The 27170-nt window shown below is 32.5% G+C and overlaps 1 protein-coding gene across 1 annotated transcript; it reads left to right on the forward strand.

The window, feature by feature from the left end:
• The first annotated feature begins 849 nt into the window (after window positions 1–849).
• LOC124362337 lies at window positions 850–26973 on the forward strand. The gene is made up of 9 exons (XM_046816756.1): window positions 850–1083; window positions 3112–3222; window positions 5962–6147; window positions 10498–10741; window positions 13805–14135; window positions 14932–15188; window positions 18118–18310; window positions 19992–20156; window positions 24916–26973. Exons 1-9 carry the CDS (start codon window positions 962–964, stop codon window positions 26451–26453), a joined length of 3147 nt encoding a protein of 1048 aa, XP_046672712.1. The 5' UTR covers window positions 850–961; the 3' UTR covers window positions 26454–26973.
• The last annotated feature ends 197 nt before the right edge of the window (window positions 26974–27170 follow it).

The raw sequence follows: 27170 nt of genomic DNA on the forward strand, positions 1-27170 counted from the left end.
ATGGGGGACGGCCCACGAGGAGTCAGACAAAATTCTTAAATAGCAGCATAGGTCGAGTTTTATATCAAATTAAAGGTCTTAGTTAGTAGAACACATTGCCGCAAACCGGACCTCAAAAGGTTCACTCTAACTGAAATGGCGGCGTTTTAAAGTTATTCGTCATTTATCTGTGATGCGATGAATTAGTTCTTCTGTGTTGGCAACATTCATTGCAACAATGGGATTTCCGGGATAGTGTATTGGTCTTGAAAACTCATTAGTGTTTACATCCTTTCTATTCAGTGAAAGTTGTTTTTGACATTCCTGTTGAAAGTCCAACTGCAGAGTCATTAACTGTGTATCTTATCATTCTGAGGGTAGAATGCGTTTAGACAGGAAACTTAATTTTCCTCATGAGCTGTTACAAAGTCAATCTTAAGTTAAGATTTGTAAAGTGTAGATTGGGTTAAATTTAATTGTTAACAGTGACTAGTTGTGCATCTTGTGATAGGGATGTCTCTGACTGAGACTGAGAGAATAAACCTGCTTATGATGAGGGGGTATGGTGACTGTGTACGATCATATGACGAAGTTGTACATTTATTTAATGACACATTCCCGGAGAAATTTCAGGGGGGGTAGACGTGATAAATATAGTGAAGAATAAAAATACAGTGTCATCAAAGCCATCATAGCTAACGCTGGGGCTTAAATAAGAGAGAGAAAATAGTAACGTATACTATAGCGACAAATGAGTAGACCGCTACAAAGTAATCTTTACAGGAGTCTCGGCACATTTTTAAACCATAGACCATAATAGATTAACCAACAATCCGCTCAACTCAGCTGATTTCTTGTGACTTTGTTTATCAGGTGTTCTAACTGGTGCTGCTGTGTGTCGACGTTTGTTTATTATGTGGATTATAGTCTGTAGTGTAGAATAGAAATTTTGAAACGTAAACAGAAATGATAGACTATTACAATGGTAAATTTAAAGTGCTACGTGTTTCAAGTGAATTGTATGATATTAATACTAACAATAATATACCCCAATATAGGTTATGCTGCAAGACAATATACCAAAGAAGACATTCTGAAACTTAGGTAAGCTTGATATAGGTTATGTGATTTATTTTACTTTTCATTTAAATATTTATAACCTAGTATCCTCAAAGTAAATGCTCTAGTGAACCGATAATTGAACAATTAACTTACCTCATCAACATAAATCCAATTATATGAATCATAGGACAATAATTACAAAACATCGTTTTTGGGATGATTACAAAACATCGGTTTTGGGATAATTACAAAACATCTTTATTCCCGGTTGATCTTACTTTCTTACATTAATTTATTAGTGTTAATTACTTTGGTCAGCTCCATAAGAAAACTGATGATAGGTCTAATGGGTTTCATTGACTAAAATAAAAATGTTCAATATGTTTTCTATTCACTGTCAAACATAATGTCTGTTCATTTAGCCTATTCTTACTCATTCCATAACTTATAACACAAAACTTTGTAACAATAATAATGCAAAAAGTACTGGGTAGGGACCCGGTTTTTTTATATCGAAGAATGTAATCATCGATACCTAATATTCGCATCTCAAATCCTAGACTATCAATCGATATAAAAGTATCTATAGTCCTCAATAACAATCATATGGTTTAAATTTAAATATGAATTTAATATTTACAGTGATCAAACAAATTATTACAACCAAAATTATGAAAACTGAAGATGACCATATTTGCTCCTCTCACAGTTACAGTTGTTTCTTTCCCACAAATTTCACATAATGGGTTTTTCAGTACGAGTTCAAAATGTTGAAGCCACTAAAACATGTCATCATCTTTCAAAGCAATGTCGTGTAGTTTTCTAAAATTAACTGACATTTTTAATAATTAATGTTACTTATATGTAAAATTGAAATATTACCGTACGTGTATTATTTGAAAGTGTTTACAGCTGTTGAAATAGGTTTTTTAAGTTAATTGTTCAAAATAATTATTCACTATCGATTGATTATATCGATTGTTGTGATTAAGTAATATCGTTTGCCAATTTCGATATAAAAAACCGGATCCGCTTATTGTACCCTACCCAAAGTACTACCTAAATAAACAGTCTCATCACCAGTAGGTCTAATAAACATCATTTAGGAAACTTACCATGATTTTTGTAACTTATTGATAGATAATGCATCATTTCTATTTTAAATTAGTCTTCATCGCAAAACTAGTTTAAAAAAATCTTATATACGTTTGACGTAAAATATTCAATGACCTTAATACTAATTGACTATGTAAGGCTTTTGGTTGTGAACCCCTCAACATTTTATCAAATAAATTGAATGAAAAGCAGAGTCCTAGCAACCTCTGATTTTGTACAATGTAAACCAAATCATGTCAGTTGGTGGAACTGTCCCGAAACCCCAACCTCTGAAACATATTGTCCTGCAGGGCTTAATTATAGGCCCTGTTCTCCTTCTAGTAATAATAAATGACCTGGGATTTCTAGGTAATGTGTTGCTCTTTGCAGATGATACAACCATGTATATATATAATAGGGAGATACACCAAACTTTGCAATGGTGACATCTGCATTTGCTTCTTTTGAAAGCATAAAGGTTGATTCGTATTGAACGAAGTAACTGTTAATGAAAGTAAAACTAAGAAAATGATATGTTGCATGAACTCTGCAAGTCCTGGATAAAGTATAGCTTTTGGGGGTTTGCTCTGGACAGGAAACCTACCTGGAATAGCCAATAATGGGTTTTCAGAATTTTGGAACAATAATATGTCATTTTTAAGATATTTACGCTTAAAGACTTTAGGAGGCTGCCATTTTAAAAATAAACCTTCTTAAAAATTTATTTAATATGATATATTGGTTTGTCTTTGCACAAGAATAATACCTGGAAGTATTAGAAGAGGGCTCTGGGACACCCTGTATATGTATATACAGTTATATCATTTCCCATGTTAGAAACCACAAACCCATTAGTTATAAGCACAATCATTCACAACCTTTAACCTCACAAATTCTGGCGATGAATATTGTTATAAAGCCGTTCTACTTGACTCATAATAGTCTTTGTTAATTGGTTTATGTTCTGTCTCACAGAGAAGAAGTACGAGAAATGTTCAATCATGCATATTCTGGATATCTAAAATATGCTTATCCTTATGATGAACTGAGACCTTTGTCATGTGATGGTGTAGATACATGGGGAAGGTAAGACATGTTTTTTATTTGCTTATAATGTTTTTTTCTAAATTTAATTACATCAAATAATTGTGTTGCTGCTATACAAATAATGTTATATATTTGTGAAATTTACATATGATATTTTTGTAGCACAAATGCTAACGCCATGACTCAATTACTTGGTTTACTCTTCAATTATATTTAATCAAGAAATATATATTGTTTTACCTCTTGATTTAAAACTTATTATTGTCTATGGATGATTTGAAAGGATAATAGGATGTCAGTCATTATGTATTAAACTTTTTATAACATAATTATGGCTAATGTCCAAAATCCTATTATCCTTTTACTCCCGAGTTAGAGTAAAAGCATCATTGGGTTTTAATTTTATTAAAATATAAATTTTTACTAGTTTGTAATATAATATGTTAATAGATTTTTTTAATGGTATGAATATTATAATTATTAACTCATATGTGCTGAAGGCTTACCATACATTTAGTAGTTTACATTAATATTTTACTTTCAGTACAACATTTTTAGGCAGTTAAGTTTTTTAAAGTGAACTCGTATCTTTGCACTGAGTTATTAGGTACTTCGACTCCATAGCAGCACAGTCTTGGTTGGTCTAGAATAATCGACTTGTGTAAACTCTGTGAGCGAATTATTTTAAGTTTATGATTGCACATAGATAAAAAGAAATTTTGTGGTCAGCTGAACTTTTGTGGTCACCCTTATAATAATATCCTGAGGGGGTAAAATATGTAGCAATCGTACTAAAACACATTTTGGGTTATTTTTTTCAGAACTAATATCATTAACTTATGTTTATGTTGAGCACTGTATAGTGTACATAATTTGAACCTCTATAAAAATACTAGCAGGTTTATATATATTTTTATCACAGGTAGGTTAGTTTATAAAGTTTTTTTTTTAATTAGATACTGTAAATGTATTAAGTTTAGAATTCATGTTAATTTTCTGCGTTGGATGCTTGATGTAAGTGGTATAGTTTTAGAGTAAAAGACATTTTTATTAATTCTAAAAAATAGTAAGTTTAATTCCAAATGCGCTTTCTCTGGATATGGCATCATTAGTTATATCAATATGTATACAGGAAACGTGTATAAAATAGAAAAAATATGTGTTAAAGCAGTTAAAATAAAATTTAAAACTCGTAAAGACCAGAAACTAATAAATTGTAAAAGTTTTATATGGTTTACAATATACAATACATAACTGGATTTCTTCTTTCACCACAGGTAGCAAAATGTCACTGAAATTTATGGAAGGCTGAGAAATCTATTCATCTTTTTAAACCATTTATGCACTTAAATTTGGTTTATTTTAGTCCATGAACATTTTTTTAATTCTAAACTTAGATTCAAAATTTATATGATGATTTTCCTTTGTAGCATGTTCCACTATTTTAAAATATTTTCTTTCTTATAATCATAAATATGTTATTTTAGTCTGGTTTCTGCAAGTCTTGATGTTTGCCCATTAAACGTGATTTGCACCCACAGTCAGTTTTATTAAATTACATTCTTGATTTCTTGTTGTTTGTTTTTCAGTTTTAATTGTGTTAAGCAACATCTTAGATGAGTTAAAAATAGTATGTATGTTAAATTTAGAATTTATGTTAAGAATGTTTTCTGATGTTCCTTTTACATATGGAATAGTTACAGTAATAAGATAATTAGGATTGTATTTTTTTATTTGCTTTAACTTTTATTTTTAATTTTAGCTCGTTCAATAAATGATCTGGGATAGGTAGTTATTTTTATTCAAAAATTCTGTAGTATATTTTTCTTTTAAAACTTCATTTTTGTCATCAGTCTCCAAGTTATCAATATTCTTGAACAAACTTTGTAATTAAGGTACTGTCCACTGAAGGTCTTCTTGTAAAATAATTATGTATTAACTGTTTTTCTTTTGTTTTTGTTTTGAATTGTTACTTCATTTTCCCACACACAGAGGACATTATTGACATACCTTAACCAAATTTTAGATTTATTATTTCAATTTTTAAAGTCATTGTCTTCTTTTGTACTAAAATACATATTAATTTAAATCAACATTCAATCACAAAAGGTACTTGCTCCGCCAGGACACGAACCTGGATCTCTCACTTGCTGGTTGAGTGCGCTACTACTACAACACAGTCTTTACATTTACGATTAAATTATTTGGTATTTTACCGTTTCTATCACATATGTGTACATAGCCAAACTAACAAATGATCAGAAGACCAAATATCTGTCATATGACTATTAACATTAATTAAATTTGTATTAGTAGCAGTAGCCGAATTTAATTTCAGTAATCACAGAAAGTACCTACTCCACTGGTTAATGTTGAAAATGGAGCTTGTATTGGCTACTATTTACGTAATCACATTTAAAACACACAAACCAATACTTTTATTTTCGTAAGGCCTTTTGACAGCAAGGCTATCTTCGTCAGACACAAATTTTGATGTGGAATTTTTAAACAATGGATGTACAAAGTTAAATACTAAAGAAAATAGAATAATAAGTGCATTGTTTACCTCCTTTAATTATTACAGCTTAAATAAAGTATAAAAAAACTAAAACCCTTTTTTTAGCTGTTTTTATAAACATATTATAATTAATAAAGTTTAGAATCTTTAGAAACTTCATATATTTTGTGCTTTTCTCAATTTTTTCTTATGACATTGTTCTCATAAAATATTGTTTGCAGTGTTACACGTATTCTTATTAATTGATTTGGTTTGTTCAGTTATTCCCTGACGTTAATCGATGCCCTGGACACCCTGGCAGTTATGGGAAACTATTCAGAATTCAGGAGAGTGGTCGACATCGTTACATCTAAAGCAAATTTTGATGCAAACATCAATGTTTCTGTGTTCGAAACCAACATCAGGATTGTCGGAGGCCTACTGAGTGCTCATCTGCTCTCACAACGGTAAACTTTTTCATCATTGGAAGGCCTCCGAAAATTATGTAAATCATTACATAAAAATTACACAGTATGCATTATTATTACAATGATGTAACAAAGTGTGTAATTTAAATGTAAAGAAGGTGTATGCCATTAAGTGTAGAATTTCATGGTATGCTCTTCAACATGTTGGCTATCGAAGTATAACGTGAAAACTATACACCTATTCCAATCCAAAAACCATCATTATAATATGAAAACTTAACTGAGAACATCCTTATTGACTCAACCCAACTACTGTGAATGTACATGAATAAATTCAAATAAATTATTGACTATTATTTAAACAAATCTACTGAAATATCTTGAACTATGGCTTTTTTTTTTTTGTAGACATACAGAGGGTCGATTGGGGCAAGATTCTAATGATATATAATGACAAGCCATCTTGAGGTTTCCCCAAAACGTTTCCAGGAGCTAAAGATCCCACTTCAAAAGATTTAAGGAATGCCCCTTGTAGGTGTTTCTATCTAGTGAGGGCAATTGTTTTTTCTATGCCCAGTGGTTGGTTTAACTAGAAGGTATAAACCAGACAGAAGTGATTCCTGCTGGGTGAGTCCAAGAATTACTTTGCTATTAATTCATAAAGGGTCAATGACAGCTTGTTGTAGACCTAGAAGACTTTTGCAATAGAGAAACGTTTCTGCATCCTTCCATTCTTTAGCAGCATTTTTAACCTTACACCATCAAGCTACAAAAAGGTTCTAAACATATGATATGCAACACAACTTCAGCTTTCTTCAACCTATCCGCTGTCTCATTTCCTGCAATTACCTTTTGTCTTGATACCCACATCTAAATGACTGTTTCAGATAACTAAGATTCTAAGTAATAGTAGATGGTCCCAAACCAACGTAGACACAAGGCTACAGTTACTCAGAGACCTCAGTGCAGTTTGACTGTTTCATAGGATGTAAATTTCAGCCCCCTTCAGTTTCCATTATAGATTGACAAAAGCACAAAGATATCTTCCAAACATTTCTGCTTGAAAGATGATCAAGAGGAACCCAGAGCCTTTGAAGACAATAAATTTATTCCTCTGATACTACGGCCCACCCCTTCATTCTTTCTTGTTCAATCTGTGTATCAGATCTGTGCTTCCTTCTCAAAAGTAGCACCATCCTGGAACTTCAAACGACTCCTTTTTGTAAACCTACTAAAAGGAGGTAAATGTGTAGAGCAGGGGTGCCCAACCTTTTTTACCCAAGGGCCACATTGTAAAGCCTTTATGGCCAGGCGGGCCAACATCCCAGGGGACTTGGAACCCCAAACAAAACGTATTGCCCGGGGTTTGTTCTAGAAATCTTGTGCAAAATATGAGTTTTAAGGTTATTTGGCCCTTGTTTCCTGATTATTGTAATTTCTTATTATTTATTAGTTGTTAGGTAAAGGTTTATAATATATTATGTTTTTAGGTTCTTTTAGTAGAAATAAATATAAACCCAGACTTTTGGATGTTTGCTCTAATTCTGAGGGAACAATAAAAAAGTCACCAATAAATTGAATACATTGATTTTAATTAATCCTACTAGGATACTAGGACATACAAATTACGTGGCGAGTGGTGACCTTGAGTTGGGTAGGGGTTACGTCGCCGCACCACGCGCTGTGCCGTGCTTTACGCGCGCTCTATTCGCCAGCCGGCAGCCACCACCGTAGTCAGTGAAATCTGTCTGCAACTACTTTACTTCTTTCAACACTCATACTCCACCAAATGAATACGGCTCGTTCTACGTGAAATCGGCTGGACTGCTTGGTTCTCAAAATTTGTATTTATTTAATATTTCAAATGCTTGTAAACAAATTTGGTTGTTTTGGCAACAAGGCGGGCCACATAAAACTGACTCGCGGGCCGCATTCGGCCCGCGGGCCGTAGGTTGGGCAGCCCTGGTGTAGAGGATTAAATTGTGTTATATTCTTTGAGTAGTGCCTCCAACAAAAAAAATCTTAGATGAAGCTATACTACAGGGTTGAGAACATAACTGGCTGTTTGCATTTTGCTGTTCATTTGAAATTGACGTCCTGCACACATGCACTAATTAGCCATGGGAGCATAGTATTCAGCAGGTAGGCCTACTACTACGAGACTACTATACTATAATACGAGACACATCAGTGTAAGCCTGGCCGAATGGGCAGTTACTGTACCCGCCTCACCTTGTGGCATTGCCACATTGTCATATCAGCTGTTGTCATTATGAAGCATCTCGCTTTGTTCCAGTTGTGTCACATCCGTTTTGTTTTTCAACGTTTCAGTATTCTGCATGTTTTTATTTTACTTGTATTATTATATTTTGCTAACGTTCTGTGTCTTAAGTAAACATGTGTTAATTTAATTTGTGAAAGTAAAGGATTCACGAAGATAGAAGAGTAGTAAAGATGAGCAATAACGATCGTTCGATTGTTGAATTAATTCGACTATCCCATCATTAGATATTATTCCGTTACAGGCAGCAACACCGCATCACAACCCAGGCTTGCATTGATATGTCTCGTTCCATAGTGACTAAGCTGTAGCATATAGAATTTGTTCATTAACTTTCCAAGATGATTCAGTAGAACATTGCACAATATTAGTGCTGGTTTTATAGAAAGTATGGCAGTTTTTATGTTTACAGCTATTAATTGTAAGTTATCGATCTGAGGTAATTTCCGAGTACTGAGAGTATTTGGTATGTTTGTGTTGAAATGTTAAGCTTCAGTTTAGCCAACCTTAAATACAAAAGTGGAAGCATGAAACTTTTATTTCTATTGGGTTTGAATTGTGCTTCTAAGTTTAAAAATATTCTTTAAGAATAGTTTGGTCATTTATTAATGCAAACATGATTGGACAAAAAGTCTTGTCCTGGTTTAGCAGGGCTATATCATTATTAAACTTCCTGGATTATAATTTTTGAATGTGTGTACATTACATAAGAGGAGCAGGTATAAACTCCAGACATAGCCTGCCAAAAAACTAAAAGTGCTTTCACTACATATCAGGTAGACATTAATCAACCAATCAGATAACATCAGTTAAGAAGACACAGCAAAAGAGAACATAGAGTAAGATCATAGAATTTTACTGAGAAGCCATTCCTACAGAAAGTGTTGTGCTGCAGTCATATCAAAAATGCAACAGAATTCTTCAGTTTCATCTCAAATCCACTATCACTGAAGATTTTAAGTGCAAGCACTGGGTTCCAGAATTTGCATCAGGGCCTGATTGTCTGTTTATATTAAGAATGAAGAACGATTCAAAATCAGAATCTTTAATGTTGATAAACACAACTTACAGTGTAATAAACAGAGTCAATTTTTACTCAAATTAAACATAATTAAAATATTATGCTAGTCTAGATTATTCCTACTTACAAGTCATACTAAATTGTCTAAATTATCCTCTTCAAATTCCTTAACTGAGTAGTATGCTTTTTTATTATTCTTTTTTTCTATAGTTGTCTTAAATCTTTTGTAGGATATATTTCTGTATGTTACTAGCAACTTATTAAAAAGTCTTATACCTATATGAATTAGGTTAGTTTGAGATTTCTCTAACCTAACATAGAGTTAAAATCAAATTTTTCTTTTTTTCTTCTATTACGGCTATGTGCATGAGATCTTAAAGTTAATTTGTTAAAATGGTCTTTGACATACAATAAAATATGTAAAATTATAATAAATATATAAAATATAATAAATAATAATAATATATATATATATATATATATATATATATATATAAATTTATAAAATTAATGAAGTAATTCTTACAGGGATCTTCATTACTAACACCAGCAATAACTCAACTACTTTCCTCTGCCACACAAAAATATTTGTAGCTCCAGTCGAGTTACCCCATAGGGTTACGCCATACAATAGATGAACATGAAAAATGCATAATTGGTATTTAGAAAGAAATTAGGAGTAAGACTTCATATTCCGTACCAAAAATACAACTCTGGCAAGTCTAATACATAACCGATTTGTATTACATAGCTGACCCAGGATAGCTTACTATGTAATATAATGGCTAATAGTTTTACAGAGGAAGATTCGTGTTAACTAATCGATTCGTGATATTTTAATCACATGTATATTCCTTAGCTACCAAAGAGCACTGGTTCTTTCAAGAAAAGCATTTTGAATTGACTTGTGTTCAATACCTATTTTTGTTTTCTTGACCTGTATTTAAGTCACTCATGATAATTGCATCATTGACTGGCTGTGCCTGTAGAGTCTCCTTGATATTTGTAATTGAGTTGATCCTTAGAGAAAGTGGTTTGTAGTTGAATGGTTAAAGATATGAAAGTCCAGGATAATACGATTGTGTAGTGCGGGGGTGGAGCTGGAACCAGGCTGGCCATGTAACGGCCCTCTGTTGCGGCTGGCAGAGGATGTGGCTCAGCGGTTGATTGCAGCATTTGACACTACAACAGGCATGCCATACGGTACAGTCAATCTGCGACACGGAGTGCCACCTGGAGAGACCAGCATCACCTGCACGGCAGGTATCGGCACCTTCATTCTTGAGTTTGGCACCCTATCCCGACTCACTGGTGACCCCATATATGAAGAGGTGAATGCCATTATGTTAAAGTGAAGTTTTTTAGCTGTAAGTACTAAATTAATGATATTGATAAAGTGAAAATACCTACTTGCTTCAACCTTAAGGAATGCTCTACCTCAGTTCTTAGGTTGAAGATAGGTGTGCAGGTTGTTATTGATCACTACTCAACACATTAAACTTTCATTTCAAATATTTTTCTCTCATATTTAACCTAGAAAACGGTATATTTTACAAATTTTAGTTTTACTAGGTCACTGTCGGTAATCTTGAAGAGTCTTAAAAAATGAACTTGAGCATTTGCATTTGCAAATAAACTCATTACTTTATGTTGTTTCAAGCTCTATTTAAAACCTCGTATTCATCCTTTGGTGATGAACTTAAGATATATTGAGGTCTGAAATTGTTATCACATAAAACATACATGATTTACATATATATTCTGCAGTAAACAGACTCATAATACCCATTCTTAAGTTATAAAAGGTAGTATTTTTTTTTAATCAGTATATTAATCATGATTTGTAAATCTACCAAAAACATTTCATATACATACATTTACAAATTTTAGTTTAACAAGTTGCCATACAATAGAATTAGAAACTTCCAATAAAACAAGAGTGTAGTCATATTTTTAAAGTCTTGAGGAAGCATGTTGAATAGCCTTGCACCAATATAGGACGGTTCCTTAGAGAATAGTATAGTTATGTGCATTGGTAAGGAGAAATCATTGCCATGTCTGGTGTGATGATCATGGATAGTCCTAGTTCTAGGCAAATGTGTTCCTTTTGAAACAGCATGGATGATGACTTCAATGATAGATATCACTGTGAGAATGCCAAGTGTCTTAAAGGCCTCTTGACAGCTATCTCGAGGTTAAGACCAGCCAGAAACTCCACAGCACGCTTTTGTAAAACAGGGACTATTTCAAGATTATCAATTGAAGAACTTCCCTAGAGTATTATCCATAATGAATATGGGATCCAAATAGAGCATAATATGTCATTTTTGTTGCTGTGTGCTTACAATTAGTATTCTTTTCAACAGCAGAACTGAGTTTAGAATTCAGAATATCAATGTGAAGTTTTCAAGAGTTAATATTCATATTCAAGAGAATTAATATTCATCCAATATTACACCCAGATGTTTGGTTCTTCAAAATCTTTGTAGATCTGGAGGCTTGATATAATTTTATTTTTTAGCCTTTCTAATGCTAAAAATTTTGTCTTGGAGAAGTTAAAAGTAAGATCATTGATGTCACAATACTACTGTACCATGTCCACTATGATGTAGGTGTCAATGTCCAAGAGCTAAGTGGGGTTACTGCCAGTTGACAGTGTCGTCAGCATACATGATGGGATAGCAGACATTTCCGAGGTAGTTTGGAAGATCTGAAGTGCAAACAAAACTGTGTCCAATACAGAACCCTGAGAGACACCTCTTTTGATCATGTGTGGTTTTGATTTTACAATTCTTTCTGTCCCATTCTGTACTTGATTTACTTCAACTATTTCTGTCATCTCTGTAAGATAGCTTTGAAACCACAACAGTTCCCTTCCCTCAAATATCAGGGATTTGATCTTCTGAATTATTAAACTGTAATCCAAAGAGTCAAAGGCTTTGCTGAGGTCAAAAAAGACACTTTTAATATATTTTTTTTCCTTTTCCTAGGTTGTTAATCATAGGTTCAGTTAAGTCAACAACTGAACTTGTAATTGATTTTCCAGATACAACAAAACTCATATCCCACATTGTTCCATACTCCCATATTGTCTTGCATGTAAGATGTTGTTTGAAATTAAAAAAGGATGTGGTACCCTAACTATACTAATTTTTAAACAATTTTAAAAATAGTTGTAACGAATGATATTAATCTGTAGTTTTTGGTAAATATTTTAATATTTTTATTTTATTTTGGCTTTTTAATGGCCTACATATAAAGAGACAATGTAAACTTCCATGTGGTACCCATAAATATAATTTTACCTGCTGCAGTTTTTTAACGGTTAGAGATTTATTAAATGTGAAAGTTATTCAGTTTTGTACAGCCTTTAATTTCATTTGAAAGTCCCATCTTGCCATTAAAGTTTTTGAGTTATGGATATTTTTGTTTTCAAAAAAATAAATTATACAACAGTAAACATTTTTTTAATACAGCCGTGCATGGTATAATTTTTATGTTTGGGTCATGAATTATCGAAAAAAATATATTTTGGTGTGGGTTCATATTACAAGAGTAGCAATAAAAAAACAATAAAGCACTGTTTTCTATACACTTTAGACCGCCATTTTGAATCCAATAGATATAATTAAATTTTTTTCTTCATTAAAGTGTTTAGAATGCAAAGACCTTTAAATTGATGTAGATGACATGTGTTTGCATTTGAAAGTTTTGAGATTCGAACATAGAATCCTCTGTTTTGGAACACCTTGTATTTTTGAAGAGTTTAAATTATTTTAAACAAATTCCTTAGTGGGAAATCCGTCTAAACTAAACCTATATGGTTAGTCATTTGACCATTAGATATTTTAGCCAGGTGATCTGAAACACCCTGTATCCACAGTATTACTCAGTTCTTGCTTCTGCTTAATGTAGTGCAATCATTTAGAGTTTGTAATTCAATTTGTGTTGGCAGAAAAGTGTAAACCAATTTGTACTAATTTGTAAACCACTACCAGCAACTTTGTGAAGATTACAATGAGAACATAATGTGTAAAGAATATAAATGTGTAATTAAGGCAGTGGTGAACATTCACAACAAGGACTGAAGTTTATAAGAAAAGTGAATATGAAAATTCTTGGAAAACACCATGCTTACAATCACAAAACTTTATAGAGACACAAAAACAATTGTCACAAATAGTATGGGTATCAAAACTGAGGCTGAAGTTGCAGGTGGCTAGTTATAAGAAAGGTGGACTAAATTGCTAGTGAAAAAATTATGATAATTGCTTCAATATCATAATATAATAAAATTTATTTACATTTATTGTAATTTTTCTAATTCTAAAATGTAAGTATCTTTCTAGATAATTGTCATATGTCATTTTTCACTTCCTTGATCGATGTGACAGGTGGCTCTGAATGCTCTGCATGCCCTATATCATCATCGCTCATCCATCGGCCTCTACGGTAACCACATTGACGTGATGACAGGCCGCTGGACTGCACAAGACTCGGGTATCGGGGCAGGAATAGACTCTTATCTCGAGTACCTGGTGAAAGGTGCTCTCTTGGTGCAGCGGCCGGAGCTGATGGCTATCTTTAACGAGGGAAGACGTGCCATCGACAAGCATCTTCGCCGCAACGACTGGTACCTTTGGGTTTCGATGCACAAGGGTCAGGTTACCCTACCGGTCTTCCAATCCCTGGAGGCATATTGGCCTGGTGTCCTCAGCCTTATAGGTCAGTGAAATTGAGATGCACTCTGAAAATTTAAGTACTTTTTACTTCTAATTCTGTTAAACGCTTAGCTTACCATTTAACTATCTTGAAACAGTATTATCATCCTGCTGTATTAGTTAAACAATCAGAGGTTTTACCGTTCAAACAACCTTGTACTATACTGTGCTGTGATAATATTTGACTAAGTGCAAAATTGTGCACCAATTCAATACAATTATTTTATTTGGACTATAAAGTAGTTCACATTGAATATTTGTGTACATAAATGTTAAGAAACTTATGATAGTCCTAATCACTCATAATGAAAGCCTTTGAACTTTTTTAATATGTGTAAATGATGAACTCATCTTAACGATCGCTTATTTTTGGCGTATGATATCAGTTTAAATTTAAGGTAAATAAATTTTATTCATGGACTATATAGGAAGACTTATCATTACTTACGATTACATTCTTTTTCACCCAGTTTAGGATTGTTGGTTGTTATAAAATATACATACCTTGGTCATTTTTATGAGTTGTACAAGTGCATTTAACTAATCGTTTCTTAGCTATTCTGCCTGCTTTTCCTATTACTTGATGCTTTACTTTGTAAAAAAAATATGTGAAGTGCCAATTTATTTTTCTACTACAAACTTTAGAATTATAAGAATATATTTTTGGTTTTTTCTTTGTTTCAACAACTATAAATTTTTAGTAGATTTCACAAAAGAGCATATTTAGTTTATTTATAAAAACAAAAGAGTATATTTTTTAACTGAAGCCTCATTGATAAACCGTGTGTGGTGCGGCACAGGTGACATCAGTGGTGGGATGAAGACGATGCACAACTATCACCAGGTATGGAAGCAGTATGGGTTTACACCTGAATTCTACAATATAGCGCAAGGCCAAGTGGGCACGAACAGAGAGAGCTATCCGCTGCGACCTGAACTGATCGAAAGCACCATGTACCTGTACAGAGCCACCAAGGATCCCTTCCTGCTAGATGTGGGCACTGACATCCTGCGCAGTATCCAGCACAGTGCGCGAACCAGGTGTGGTTACGCCACGGTGAGTTAACGAATTCTCACATGATGAAATCTCAAATTACAATATACTGCTTTAGGTCAAAACTAACAGTGGTGAAGAAATTTTTAAATACAACAGTGCATACCAATTAAATTGTGCAATTTTCTGTACATTTCTTTTTAAGGCAAGAAAAACAGTACTGAATTTTCTTTGTAGTATTTGTCAAAATGTATTACAATCCAAAGACTTGGTTTTCCCAGACACACAGGACAAATATATGTTGTCATCTTTCTTTCACTATCTTATTTTATAGCACTCTTTACAGCAGTCCTTTCTTTTTAGTTCACCCTTTGTGTCTTATTCTTTATTTTCAAAGTATTCATCGACTAATGGAAGAAACTATTCAATTTGTGTTTTTGCCTGGCATTTCAATTAAACACCACTCTATTTATACCTCAAATCAGAGGCTTCTGCTTACTAATTCAATTTGTGGACTATTGTTCTCTAATATCCTTTGGGCTCAAGAGATAAGCCCCTAAGAACTTTTTCACCTCCTGTCCATGAGGAATGTCTCCTAGTACAGCTTCCAGTGACACAGTTGGACAGCAGCTAATTGATCTGGTAATACTTGAGAATGAGACTCATCTTTATTTATAATCATTGAGATTACAAATTAATGGTGTCAGATTTATAATTAGTTAGTGACTTTACAATTTGGAGTAGTTAAAGGAGTAAGAGACACAGTGTTCAAATGGTCTTCTGCAGGTATTCTTCTAGCGAGTAGAAAGGATGATTCCGTAGCCACTTTTGCAGTGTAGTCTTCAGAGGTTTTCCAGTCTTGAGTCACAGCTCTGTTGGGAGATTGTTGTGGATTTTTCTTCCCATGTAGGATGGTGTTCTTTCAAACATTTGAAGGTAGTGATTTGGGAGACTATAAAGTCCAGCATATCTTGTGGCATTAATGGATATCTTCATCTTTGGGGAGTCCTGCGCTGTCGACATGTAGCACCACTTCTTGGTTGTAAACAGCATCCATGTTAAAATAAATATTCCATTTGGTACTATACAAAGTAGCTTACATGTATACATACGAATACACACACAAATACACTCACACATACAGCATACACATGTACATATAGATATCCATAGATGAGGACAAAACTTACGTAACAACAACTCAACAGTTTAAAATTATAATAAATTCTCAATATTTTCAATTTCACATACCCCTTTTTTAAGTTTTACTATGTAACTGTTTTTCGTTATACTGGACAAATTTGTTTGCAGTTAAGTTATAAAGACATGGTGCATTGTAAATATAAAATTGTTTATACATTGTTAAATGTGGTCTTGGAAATGGAATAGAAAAGTATTTCGTAATTGATAGGCTTTTGCAAAATGAACACGGTTTGCGACACTTATGAGGAAAAATATTTCAAATACTTTTTAAACATAAAGGTTTCGAAAAGGCAAAACATGAGATTGCAGAAACAGCTATCTAGAAGGCTCTAATCTAGGTTTCTTCATAACAATACTCATGAGACCACTCCAACAAGACAGAGCATAACCCAGTTGTAATCCCATGAAAGCATGGTAAAGTGAAATTAGCACCTTTTTAGGGTAGAGATCCTGAAGAAAATAAAATTTTTAAATAGTGGTATACATTTCATTTTTTTAATTTTTGTTAACATGCCTTTTCCATGATAAATTGGAGTTTATAATAAGACTAAATATTTAATTTCACACACCCGCTCAATTTTAAACTAATACTATCCAAACATGAGTATTCAAAAGCAGTATCATCTAAAAAAACCGTAACTGAACCCTTAAATTTACCCTCAAATAAGTAATTTATATAAATAGGAAACAAAATTGGCTCCAGGACAGATCCTTTAGGTACACTATGCATGATTATACCTTTTTTACTAAAATACTCACTGACTTTTGGACTCTATCTGACAAGTAGCTACAAAACTAATTAAGGACATAAAACATATGTCTAATATAACATAAAACTACTAATACCAGCTAACCACATTTTTGTTCTAGTAGCAATTTATGATCAACTGTATTAAATGCTTTCGTTATATCAAGATATTTTGCTCCACATACCTTACTCTCATTTACACCTTCATGTACTTTTTCTAGAAAGTAGCATGTCTTCCATAGACAAATTTGCTGTGAACCCAAATTGTTTATTGCTTAGGAAATTATTCAATTTCAGGAAACAGACCAAACACCTTTTCATTACATTTTCCATAATCGTTAAAAAAATAGAAAGCAGTAATATAGGTCTTCTCACACGTTTCACTATTGTTATTTGGTATAAGTATTTGGTAAGTATGTTGCATATCAACACCATTAATTAGTAACAACATGTAATACTATAACATGTATACTTTATATAAACAGTAACATTTCATATACCAAAATTATGTTATTTAGCAATTTTATTACTAAATACCCTGTATGTATTACATCAAAAGTGTCAACACAAATATTTGGTCAGTTTGACACATGTCTACACCATTAGTAACGATGATGTCAGAGTACTCTTATATAAAAAAGTTTTTTTCATATAAATGATTATATTTTGCAGTTATAAAGCTAAATGAATACAATAGGTTAAAAATTAAGTTTGGCATTTCGGATGTTATATCTTGAAATAGGATTGGCTTGAACATGTTATTAGATTTTGGTTTGAATCTATTATTTATGTAAATATTATATTATGGATGTGTTTTGAAATTCCTGTTACTTGTAATTTATCCATACACTTATTCATTTACAATGAAGAAAAACACATCAGTGGTTTTTTAGGATGTGTATCAAATTATTTCTGCAGTGTTCTAGACTCAAAATCACTTGTATGTAAACAAAATAAATTCATAGAGTATTATGCTACTCCAGTTGTAGTTAATGAAACTTTTACAGTACAACCTTTTGAAAGCCATTAATGTGTTTTTAGATAAAAGATTGTCGAGATCACAGCCTGGAGAACAGAATGGAATCGTTTTTCCTCGCTGAGACAACCAAGTATTTATATCTTTTATTCGACCCAGACAACTTTATACATAACGATGGTCGGCACGGAACCCTCCACACTCTGCCTTCGGGACGAGAGTGCATTCTTGATGCTGGTGGCTATATCTTTAATACTGGTAAGCAATTATCTATTACATTAGGTATTTATTTGTTTAATATGAAAACTTTGTCATCAAAAACCATACACAAAGTCTCTTTAATAAGAAATAATTAGGAACATATATTAATCTGATTACTAAATTAGTGAATTAACCTGTGTAATTATAATTATACTGCAGGGAATGATAAATCAGCAGTTAGTTATGTCTACATAGAGGTCTTCTAAACACAGAAAATACTAAAGCATTTCGCGGATCCAAACATAAAAATACGGAAATATATTTATACTATGTAAAACAAGTTGAGACTAATTGTATTTGTATATTGTAAATCAAAATAATTTTAATTTATGTAAAATTATAACTTGAATTACATAGGTACTACTTTGGTATGATTACAAGAAAGAGTAATAAATAACTAATCAAAAGATTTTTTTAAACTGAAAGCTAAAAAACATTGTAATTATGTGAGAGTTGCTTGAAATCTGAGTCACAGTGACATACATGACTGCACAATTGCCTAGTACAGATATGAATACAGCAAGCCATTATGCTTGGCCCGCCTAATTGAGGGGAAAATTATCAGTTTTTCATTGAGCTCAGCAAGACATCAGTAAGGTCCACACTTAATGGCTAACAAAAGCTATGATACGATTCTGAGGCCTAAGGGTTAATGCATTTTAAATTAGCATGTACTCTTGCAACTGTTTTTCAAAGTTACAGCAATCTTATGTGGGAAATTCAATTTCTAAAACTTTTTTTAAGCTTTGTAAACTGATAAATATGGTTGAAATTGAAGGACAATGTAGATACCACTTTACGTACAATGTCCGTCATTATACTAAAAATCATTCATTTATATTTGTTCCATAAGAATGCCACCCAGGTGTTCGTCACAGAGGGAGGCAGCTTTGAGCGCGGCTGTAATGAAACTACCTTGAGTTATATTCATAAGAATAATATTAAACTTGTATGCCCTTATTTTTGTTCATAGGATCATGGGTAATCTCAATTTAAAGATATAATTAATATGCATCAGAACACTTTTAGTTTTTCTTTTAAAGTGTGCACCTTTGTAATATTTAATCAATAAAGTACAAAAATGTTTCTGAATAACCAGTAAAATATTGTTTAAACTAGAAACCATTTGGACGCATATTAATCAGGTCTTTAAAATGAGAAATCTCCTATCTACAACTAAAAATAAGGTTGTATTTGAAGTTTAAACGTTGTTCTAATGGGACTAAAATGAAGATGCCCACCAATACAGTCAGCTAATAACACATTCACAGCAGAAAGCTTTAATGTGTACACACTAACAGTGTACTGCAAGTACTTATCAATGGTGTGTGTATCACTATTTTCTATGATTTATCAGTAATCTTGAGAATTTCTTTGTAACAAAATAAATACAAGTGTTTAATTGCTGTTAGAGTAATTGACTATTATAAAGTTTTGTTCATTTTTAGTGTAGAAAACTTTTTAATCCATTTTTAATTTTTGTCTCTATCTACTTGTTTTTTTTCTATTTTTATTTTATAACCTGTGATGCCTGTAGTGAATCTCTTAATTATGTTAATAATATCGGATTAAAATATAACAAAAATTGTACAAAAATGATTGGTCGGAAAAGCACGGAGTAGAGTAATTTGTGTAGTTATTTTTCTAGTTTTAATTTTAACAAATTTTTCCTCTGCAGAGGCTCACCCTCTTGATCCTGGAGCTCTGTTATGCTGCAGCGAGAACTTCAATGAACCACAACGTTACAACAGGCAGGCTGCTAGAGGGGAAAAGTTCACCTCATTTACCGAGCAAAACCAAAAGAAACGTACACAAGTTGATGAACCATCTGAGCATTTACAGAGTAAGATTTTTACCACTATGCAATATTTCTACCATCTGAAAATGTAGTCTTCATTTCGTTGGTTAAAGTAGCTTATAAAGTGTTATACGAATTACGTAAGTACTATAAATTGATTTTATTTACTATCCCAAATAAATTAATTTTACTTTTAGTTCAATCTAAAACCATATTAATCAACAGAATTACTTGCATATTCTTTACATATTTAATATCTTTTGAATAGGAATATTCTTTTAATTTGGTACAAGATAACTGCTTACAATCCATCTGGATTTCCAACCTACTGATACAAACCATAATTATGTTTGTGGCCGAACAATAATTGACATTCCATATAGGTTGTACTATACAACCCATATTTATTTCTGAAGTAACAAACTCACATTAATGCTGAAGTTTAAAATCAATGAAGTATATTTATAAATACATTTTTTAAATAACATTTAATTGTTATAACCAATAAATTGATGTTAAGTTGTTTAGTACTTGTTAAAGCCAATTAGCTGATATTACGTTGGTTAGTGCATTGAGATTAATTAATTGAGTGAGTTATGTTTGTTTTAGTAATCTGTTTTATACTAAACAAAATGCTCTCATAAGATCAAACTTTAGAAGCCCATGAGAGCAGACCTCTAGGGTTGGAAAGGTAATCTAGAGTGTTAAGAGCTTTTGATTGACACCAGATATGTATATAAAGCCCATGAGAGCAGACCACTATGGTTGGAAAGGTATATCTAGAGTTTAAAGATATGTATATTGATAAGTTTATTGACACCAGATATGTATATAAAATAATAGTATATTAAATATCCATGAAAACTGTTAGTCTGCTGAAGGGAATGGAGAGAGGAATTTATCTCAGGTTTAGGTTTGGAGGATTTCTTGATTTTGTTACCCATTGGTATGATAGTTTCCATCTTCTTAACTACTAGGGATTACAATCTTTTGGTAATGATTTTACTACTGTGGATTGAAATAGTTATTAAAGTCTGTGATGTTGTGGCTTGCAGCATGTTGGGGACTGGTTAGTTTATAGCCTACTTTGACATCTTGTCTGTGCCCATTCATCCTTCTTCCTAGACTATTTATTGGTTATGAGGTATATACAGTATATTGTGCAGGACCGTGTTGGCATTGAAGTTGGTATATGAGATTTTCTGTAGAGCAGGTGTTGTATCCTATTATCTTACTTAAATGGATTTTATCAAATATAAAATTTGTCAAAATATTGAAAATACAAAGTTTTTATGAGTTCCTTTTTATATCTTTAATATACTTTTTGGAAGTATATTAAAGATATAGTTACTGTATTTTTATTTTTTAACATAAGAACATTGTGTTTTACTATGGTGTGAATAAATGAACAACTTCTGGTTGCACAATGACATCAATGCTGTAGAAAAACAGTACTTGAAAAAAGATAGTTAGGCCTATAAGTAATAACAGTAACAACGGGCATGGTACTTTTCTGCTCGTTTTACGTTTAAAAAGCTTAAATATTTAAGTTACAGTATAGTTTTCAACAATCTTATGGAGTATTAGGAGATAATGCCCCTCACCTCCCCCTGGCTGAAACTGATGGTCTTTTCAGGGTGGGTCCCTTCTTCAGGAAAAGGGAACAAGTTGGTGTTTTGTTTTGCAACGCACTGACTTTAGGAGTAGACCTCTCTGGTAAGGTATTTACAGATTTACCTGATACATTTGCGGTCTCTTCCACTTCCATCTCTCCAGCAGTGGACTGTTCTTTGTTGACAGTCTCATACTTTCTTGAGGTAGGTAGTTGCAATTCTTGCACGGAATTTCTCCCTGTGGCACAATCCTCAGACTGGCTCCATCCCAAGGCCATTCAGCCATTTCACAGTATTTTGGTTTTCGTAAGTGAAAATCAGGACCTCTTTTCTCCTCCTCCTTGATACCATAGAAGCATGAAGAATTTGGACTCTCCTTTTCTTCCACAATTGCTTCCAGGATGAAGTTCTGAATAGTTACCATTTGGTCAGATTAGAGTAGGGTTCTAACCTTCTGCAGTTTGTTTGTAGAATGATTTGCGAGGAGGTGCAGATTGCTTGTTTCATGACCCTTGATGTTCCTCTCGTTAACCCTTTATAGGTTGCCTAAAATATGTTTAATTCCCTTAACGCTCACTGGTCGAAAATATCGACCACTTGGAACACTTCTTGTGCACACCCAAAAATGCATTCAGTTTCGTTTTTACGCACGGTGGTTGATATTTCAACCACTTTCAATTAAGGTAAGTTTGGCTCATACGGATGGGCGAATATAGTCCTTGTCAGCACTAGCCATTCTTCTTGGAATTCCACCTGACATGTTGGGATATGAAATAGACGTGAACGGAACTTGTACTGCACTCTATCGAGATAAACAAAAAAAAGTGGCTCATTCTGCGACCAGCGTGCGTCTAGGAATAGTGACATCAGAGAAAATCCTGTTTGCTATTACGTTTTTAACTGCAGCTATGTAAAGGTGAGATTTTAATACATTTAAATTATTTAGCATTGGTCGTGATATATGAGACTTTACATTATGCTTTGTTTTTAAATTATATTAGCCATATAGACTCTTAAACAAATTAAATATCACACTAAAAGAATTTTGTCCTAAATTATGGTTAATTTTATAATAATTATAAAAAGTTTATCTTTATAGATTTTGAATTGGTGTTATACACTTTTAATGTGGATATTCTCCTCTAGAAGACAAAGTTATCAGATAAGACGAATATCTTTGGGGCCATGCAAGTTATAAACAAAAAATAATGACTTTGCTTGAAAGTTTACATGACATTTTAGAGATAATTTTGTAGTATAAACAAATCATGTTATGGAATAGCCCCAGAAATCAAGAAAATAATGGTTAAAAATCTTTTATTTTCTTTTAGAATCTGTCATAGTCAACTCATTTATTTTGTATAAGTATATTTCAACTGAAAATAGAAAAAAAACCAATGACACAACTACTTTTTTGTGAAAAGCTGGCAGCAGAAACTCATTGGGAATTTCCGTAGCAGAAACACCAAAAGCTAATATCTCAGTAACTGCAAACAAAGTAACTGATAGAAAGGTAACGAATTTAGACCTTAATAATGTTGGAGAACATTTTACAATTCCCACTTCTTCTCGTAGATGTGCAAGATGTAATACGAAGGAAAAAATGTAAGCGCACAAGTATTGGCTGTGAGAAATGTGATGCAGCCCTGTGTCTAGCCTGCTTCGCCCCATTCCACAAGCACTGAGCTATAATTTATATTCATTACTTCTTTTTAAGATATTTAAGTTTTTAATTTAGGTTAGATTAAATATGTTTTTCATTTCCAAATGACTACGTATTGATTAGGCCTATAAATATTTTGTTTCTTCTGAATATGGTTTAAATTCAAAATATGTTTTGATTTAATATGTACAGTATAATTATTTGGAGTTAAGTAGATTCAGTTTTTTCTATGATAGTTTATATTATTATTAACTTGTAATTTTTCTCTTAGCAAAAATTGTTAAAATGTAACATTGTTTACATTTAAAATTTATAATTTTTACCATTGAAATAAATACTTTTCGTTATAATAGTTAGTTTGAATTAAGCTGTTTATATATATATATATATATATTAATTTTTTTGCTTTAAATAATTAAGGTTTTATGATAATCTTGGTTTATATTGGTTTGGATTACTGTTTTGCTTTAATAATTGATGTTTTTTTTTTTTTATAACAATTATGTTTAAAATGAAACTAAGTTTCTGTTTTAATGCGATTAACTTTTTGGGTTTAAATAAATAATGTTTATTCATTATTATTTGTACATTTTCAACCCTATTCATATAGTGGTTGAAATTTTTAAACCAGTGAGCATGAGGTATTATGCATATACCTGAATAAGGTCACTGGTCGAAATATCAACCATAGCCTAAAATATATCAAATAAAAGAAAGGATTTTTTAAATTATTTTTCCAAGTCTAGATACAACCCCAGTATTAAGTTAAATCAATAAAACATGTTAAATTTGCAAATTTTAGGGGGTGTGCACAAGAAAGAATTTCGGTGTGGTTGAAATTTCAAACCACCGTGCGTCTAGGGGTTTACATATAAAATAAAAGCGTGCACAGAGCAAATAATGAGGTGGTTGAAATATCGACCAGTGAGCGTTTAAAGGGTTAAAGTCCGAAAGCTGCCCCCAATTTGGAAACCCGCGGTAGTCGAGGAGCTGAATGAACCCTCAACCGTGCGACTAGAATTTGTTTCTTGTTTTCTTCTTCTGATGAGCTTCTGCAGTGAAGCCTTCAGAGTGAGGTATTTTTGGCCTGCCCTCTCTATGAGCAGTATATTGCTGGTGTCATCATGAAAATATTCTTGACTAACCATTTTAATTAATTCCGTATGCTCACCATATTCTTGACACAACTGATAAGAATTTCAGAAGATTCATTTTTAACAGTCAAAACCAAATGGTACCAAAAATTTACATTTGGCAGAATAAAATCAAGTAACCATCAGAAATTAATAACAACTGAAACAACAGTGCAGGTTGTCATCACCAGACACACCTTTCATACTAACGAAAAATGACTATCTCTGTAAAGACACACAGGAGGGAAACTAAATTTTGACTTTCTACATTTTAAAAGTATGAATAAAATATGAAAATATAAATGAATTATAAACATTTTTTTGTAGATTTGTGCTTTGATTCTTTCACAGTATTTTCATTTGTGCTTAATACTAATTACAACAATCTTTTACAGATGGTAGTGAGGATCCAGAAGAAACTTTGCCTTCGGCCTTTTCTGATGATGAAGAGGTAGTAATGACAGCTGAAGAGTCCTTGGATAGACTCAAAGAAAGTGGAGCAGTTGATATTGTTAAAATTCCTCCTCCATCTAGTGAAGGAAAGAATGGAGTCCATGTGTTTGGCCAAGATCAAAATTCACCACCAATTTCCCCCAACATGTTGCAAATTATTGAGAATGTGATAAATAATAAAGCCACTAATCAGATCATGATCACTCTTGAGAAACACGTTGGAAAAGCGGCATCGAGTCCTGGTTTCCTGAAAGAAGTAGTAAAAGTAATTGAAAATGCAGAACACATGTTGAAAAAAGAGATGAGTAAAAAAATAAAAAAAGGTAAGAAGAAGCGTAATTTGACATATGCTCCTAAAAAATCTAGTATAAAAGACATTTTCACTGCAGAGAAAGATTTTGACCATCCATCAAAAAGTGAAAACCAAAATATTTCTGTAGAGGGAGAAGAAATTGGTACGCTGGATGAAAATATTGCTGAAACAAAGGGTAGCACAAAAATTGAAGAGAGAATTGTTTTAACAAAGGACAGTCAATTGTTTACTGAACACAGTCAGAGTAACACATCTTTAAAAGAAAATCATCTGGATTCATCAAGTGTTACAAACAATACATCAAGTAAAACAGATGAATCCAGTGATCAAAATTATGACAGATTATTTAATCTTATAATAGTACAGCACTATAAACCTATCAAAGACACAATTGTAATACAAACCAATTTGCTGTTTGAATTTTTAAACAAATGTGTGGAAAACTTGGAAATAACAAAAAGTGTTGCCAGTATTGCAAACAACCATGAACTTAAGGCACAATTTTTCACTAGAAGATTGGACATCATGATTTTAGCAACAGAACTGCTGAAGTCTGTACGAGAAACTAGAAAGCTCCTGCGAGTGAAAGAGTCTGGAGAAGATATTACAATGGAGATGTTCAAAAGATTGGTGGAGTTGGCTATTGATGAGAAGACAGTGGGGAACTTCTTGGAAAAGTACAAGGGCTATATTGATACAGTACAGAAATTGATACAGGACTATAATTTGGACCAGGCCAATGACAAGGCATTCAATCATGAAGATAATTTGAACAATGAGAGTGACACAAGTGAGAGTGAAGAAATCAGCAATAATAGTGATAACGAAGAGTCAGGAAACTTCTTTCAAACCAATAACTGGAAAGCAGATGACATTTCTTATCAAGTAGATGATAGAGAAAGGGTGGCCCCTGTGTCTACAGTGGATGCCGGACCTTTGTTCACTGACAAACTGAGACTCAAAACCGAAACCGTGGTAGGTCTTTTGCCCAAGTCACTTGTATCAAGTGAAACCTCCTTTAATCCTCAGGTGCTTCTGGAACGCATCCGTTCCAGTCCGAAGTATCATCGGAACAGTACATGGACAACTCAGTACGAACTGTTGACATGTTTACCCCAACCTTACTTTACCAGAATAATGTTGTCAGGAGAATTCTATAATGATTAATGTTAAAATATCTTGTCCCTAGATCACACAAGTAAAATTAAAGCTATATTAACTACAAAATGTCATAGGTAAATCATCATAGGTACAGTGTTAAAAACAGTAACAATATAAATATTTTCAGAACCAATAAGAAAAGTCTCAATTATTAGTGCATTGTTTTAATTATTTTACAATCATTCCATCAAATTAAACATTGTGATTAATAGATATACAAACAATTAAACTCTTGTGGCAATATCTGTTTAGAAAAAGTATTGCGGATTTTTAAAAATTATTTTAAAATTTGATTTTCCTTTTCCTTATCTACTTATTTATTGTAAAAAAATCACACTGATCTTGGTTATAAATATGTAATAAAACCCTCAATATATTTTATTATTGTATGAATGATGCACAATATTACTAGTCATTTAAGTGCTGTAAAATAATGATAAATCATTTGTGTTCCATTATTGTACATTTGTAATATATAAGTTGTATATTGGTGGTATTGTTGTGATTAAAAATATTTATATTGATATTCTTTGGAATATTATTTAATACTTCTATTTGGTGATCTATAGATCACTGACAACCTGCCTGTATGTCTTTGAGAAAGTTTATTTTTTTTATTGATTAAAGGTTTGTGAAGGTAACAGGATATTATTCATACATTTGGCATTGTAAGTAAAACAAAATAAAGTAACACTACATTTTGAGATATGCTATCTCCATTTT

The sequence above is a fragment of the Homalodisca vitripennis genome, chromosome 5 (assembly GCF_021130785.1).
Source record: "Homalodisca vitripennis isolate AUS2020 chromosome 5, UT_GWSS_2.1, whole genome shotgun sequence".
NCBI classification, from domain to species: Eukaryota; Metazoa; Arthropoda; class Insecta; order Hemiptera; family Cicadellidae; genus Homalodisca; species Homalodisca vitripennis.

Excerpts from the sequence above, each read along its gene's own strand:
- LOC124362337 (XM_046816756.1), top strand. The coding sequence starts at position 962 with ATGGTAAATTTAAAGTGCTACGTGTTTCAAGTGAATTGTATGATATTA. Across the intron at positions 15,189-18,117 it reads CCAGGTGTGGTTACGCCACG|ATAAAAGATTGTCGAGATCA; the intron begins GTGAGTTAACGA and ends ATGTGTTTTTAG. Across the intron at positions 18,311-19,991 it reads TGGCTATATCTTTAATACTG|AGGCTCACCCTCTTGATCCT; the intron begins GTAAGCAATTAT and ends TTTCCTCTGCAG.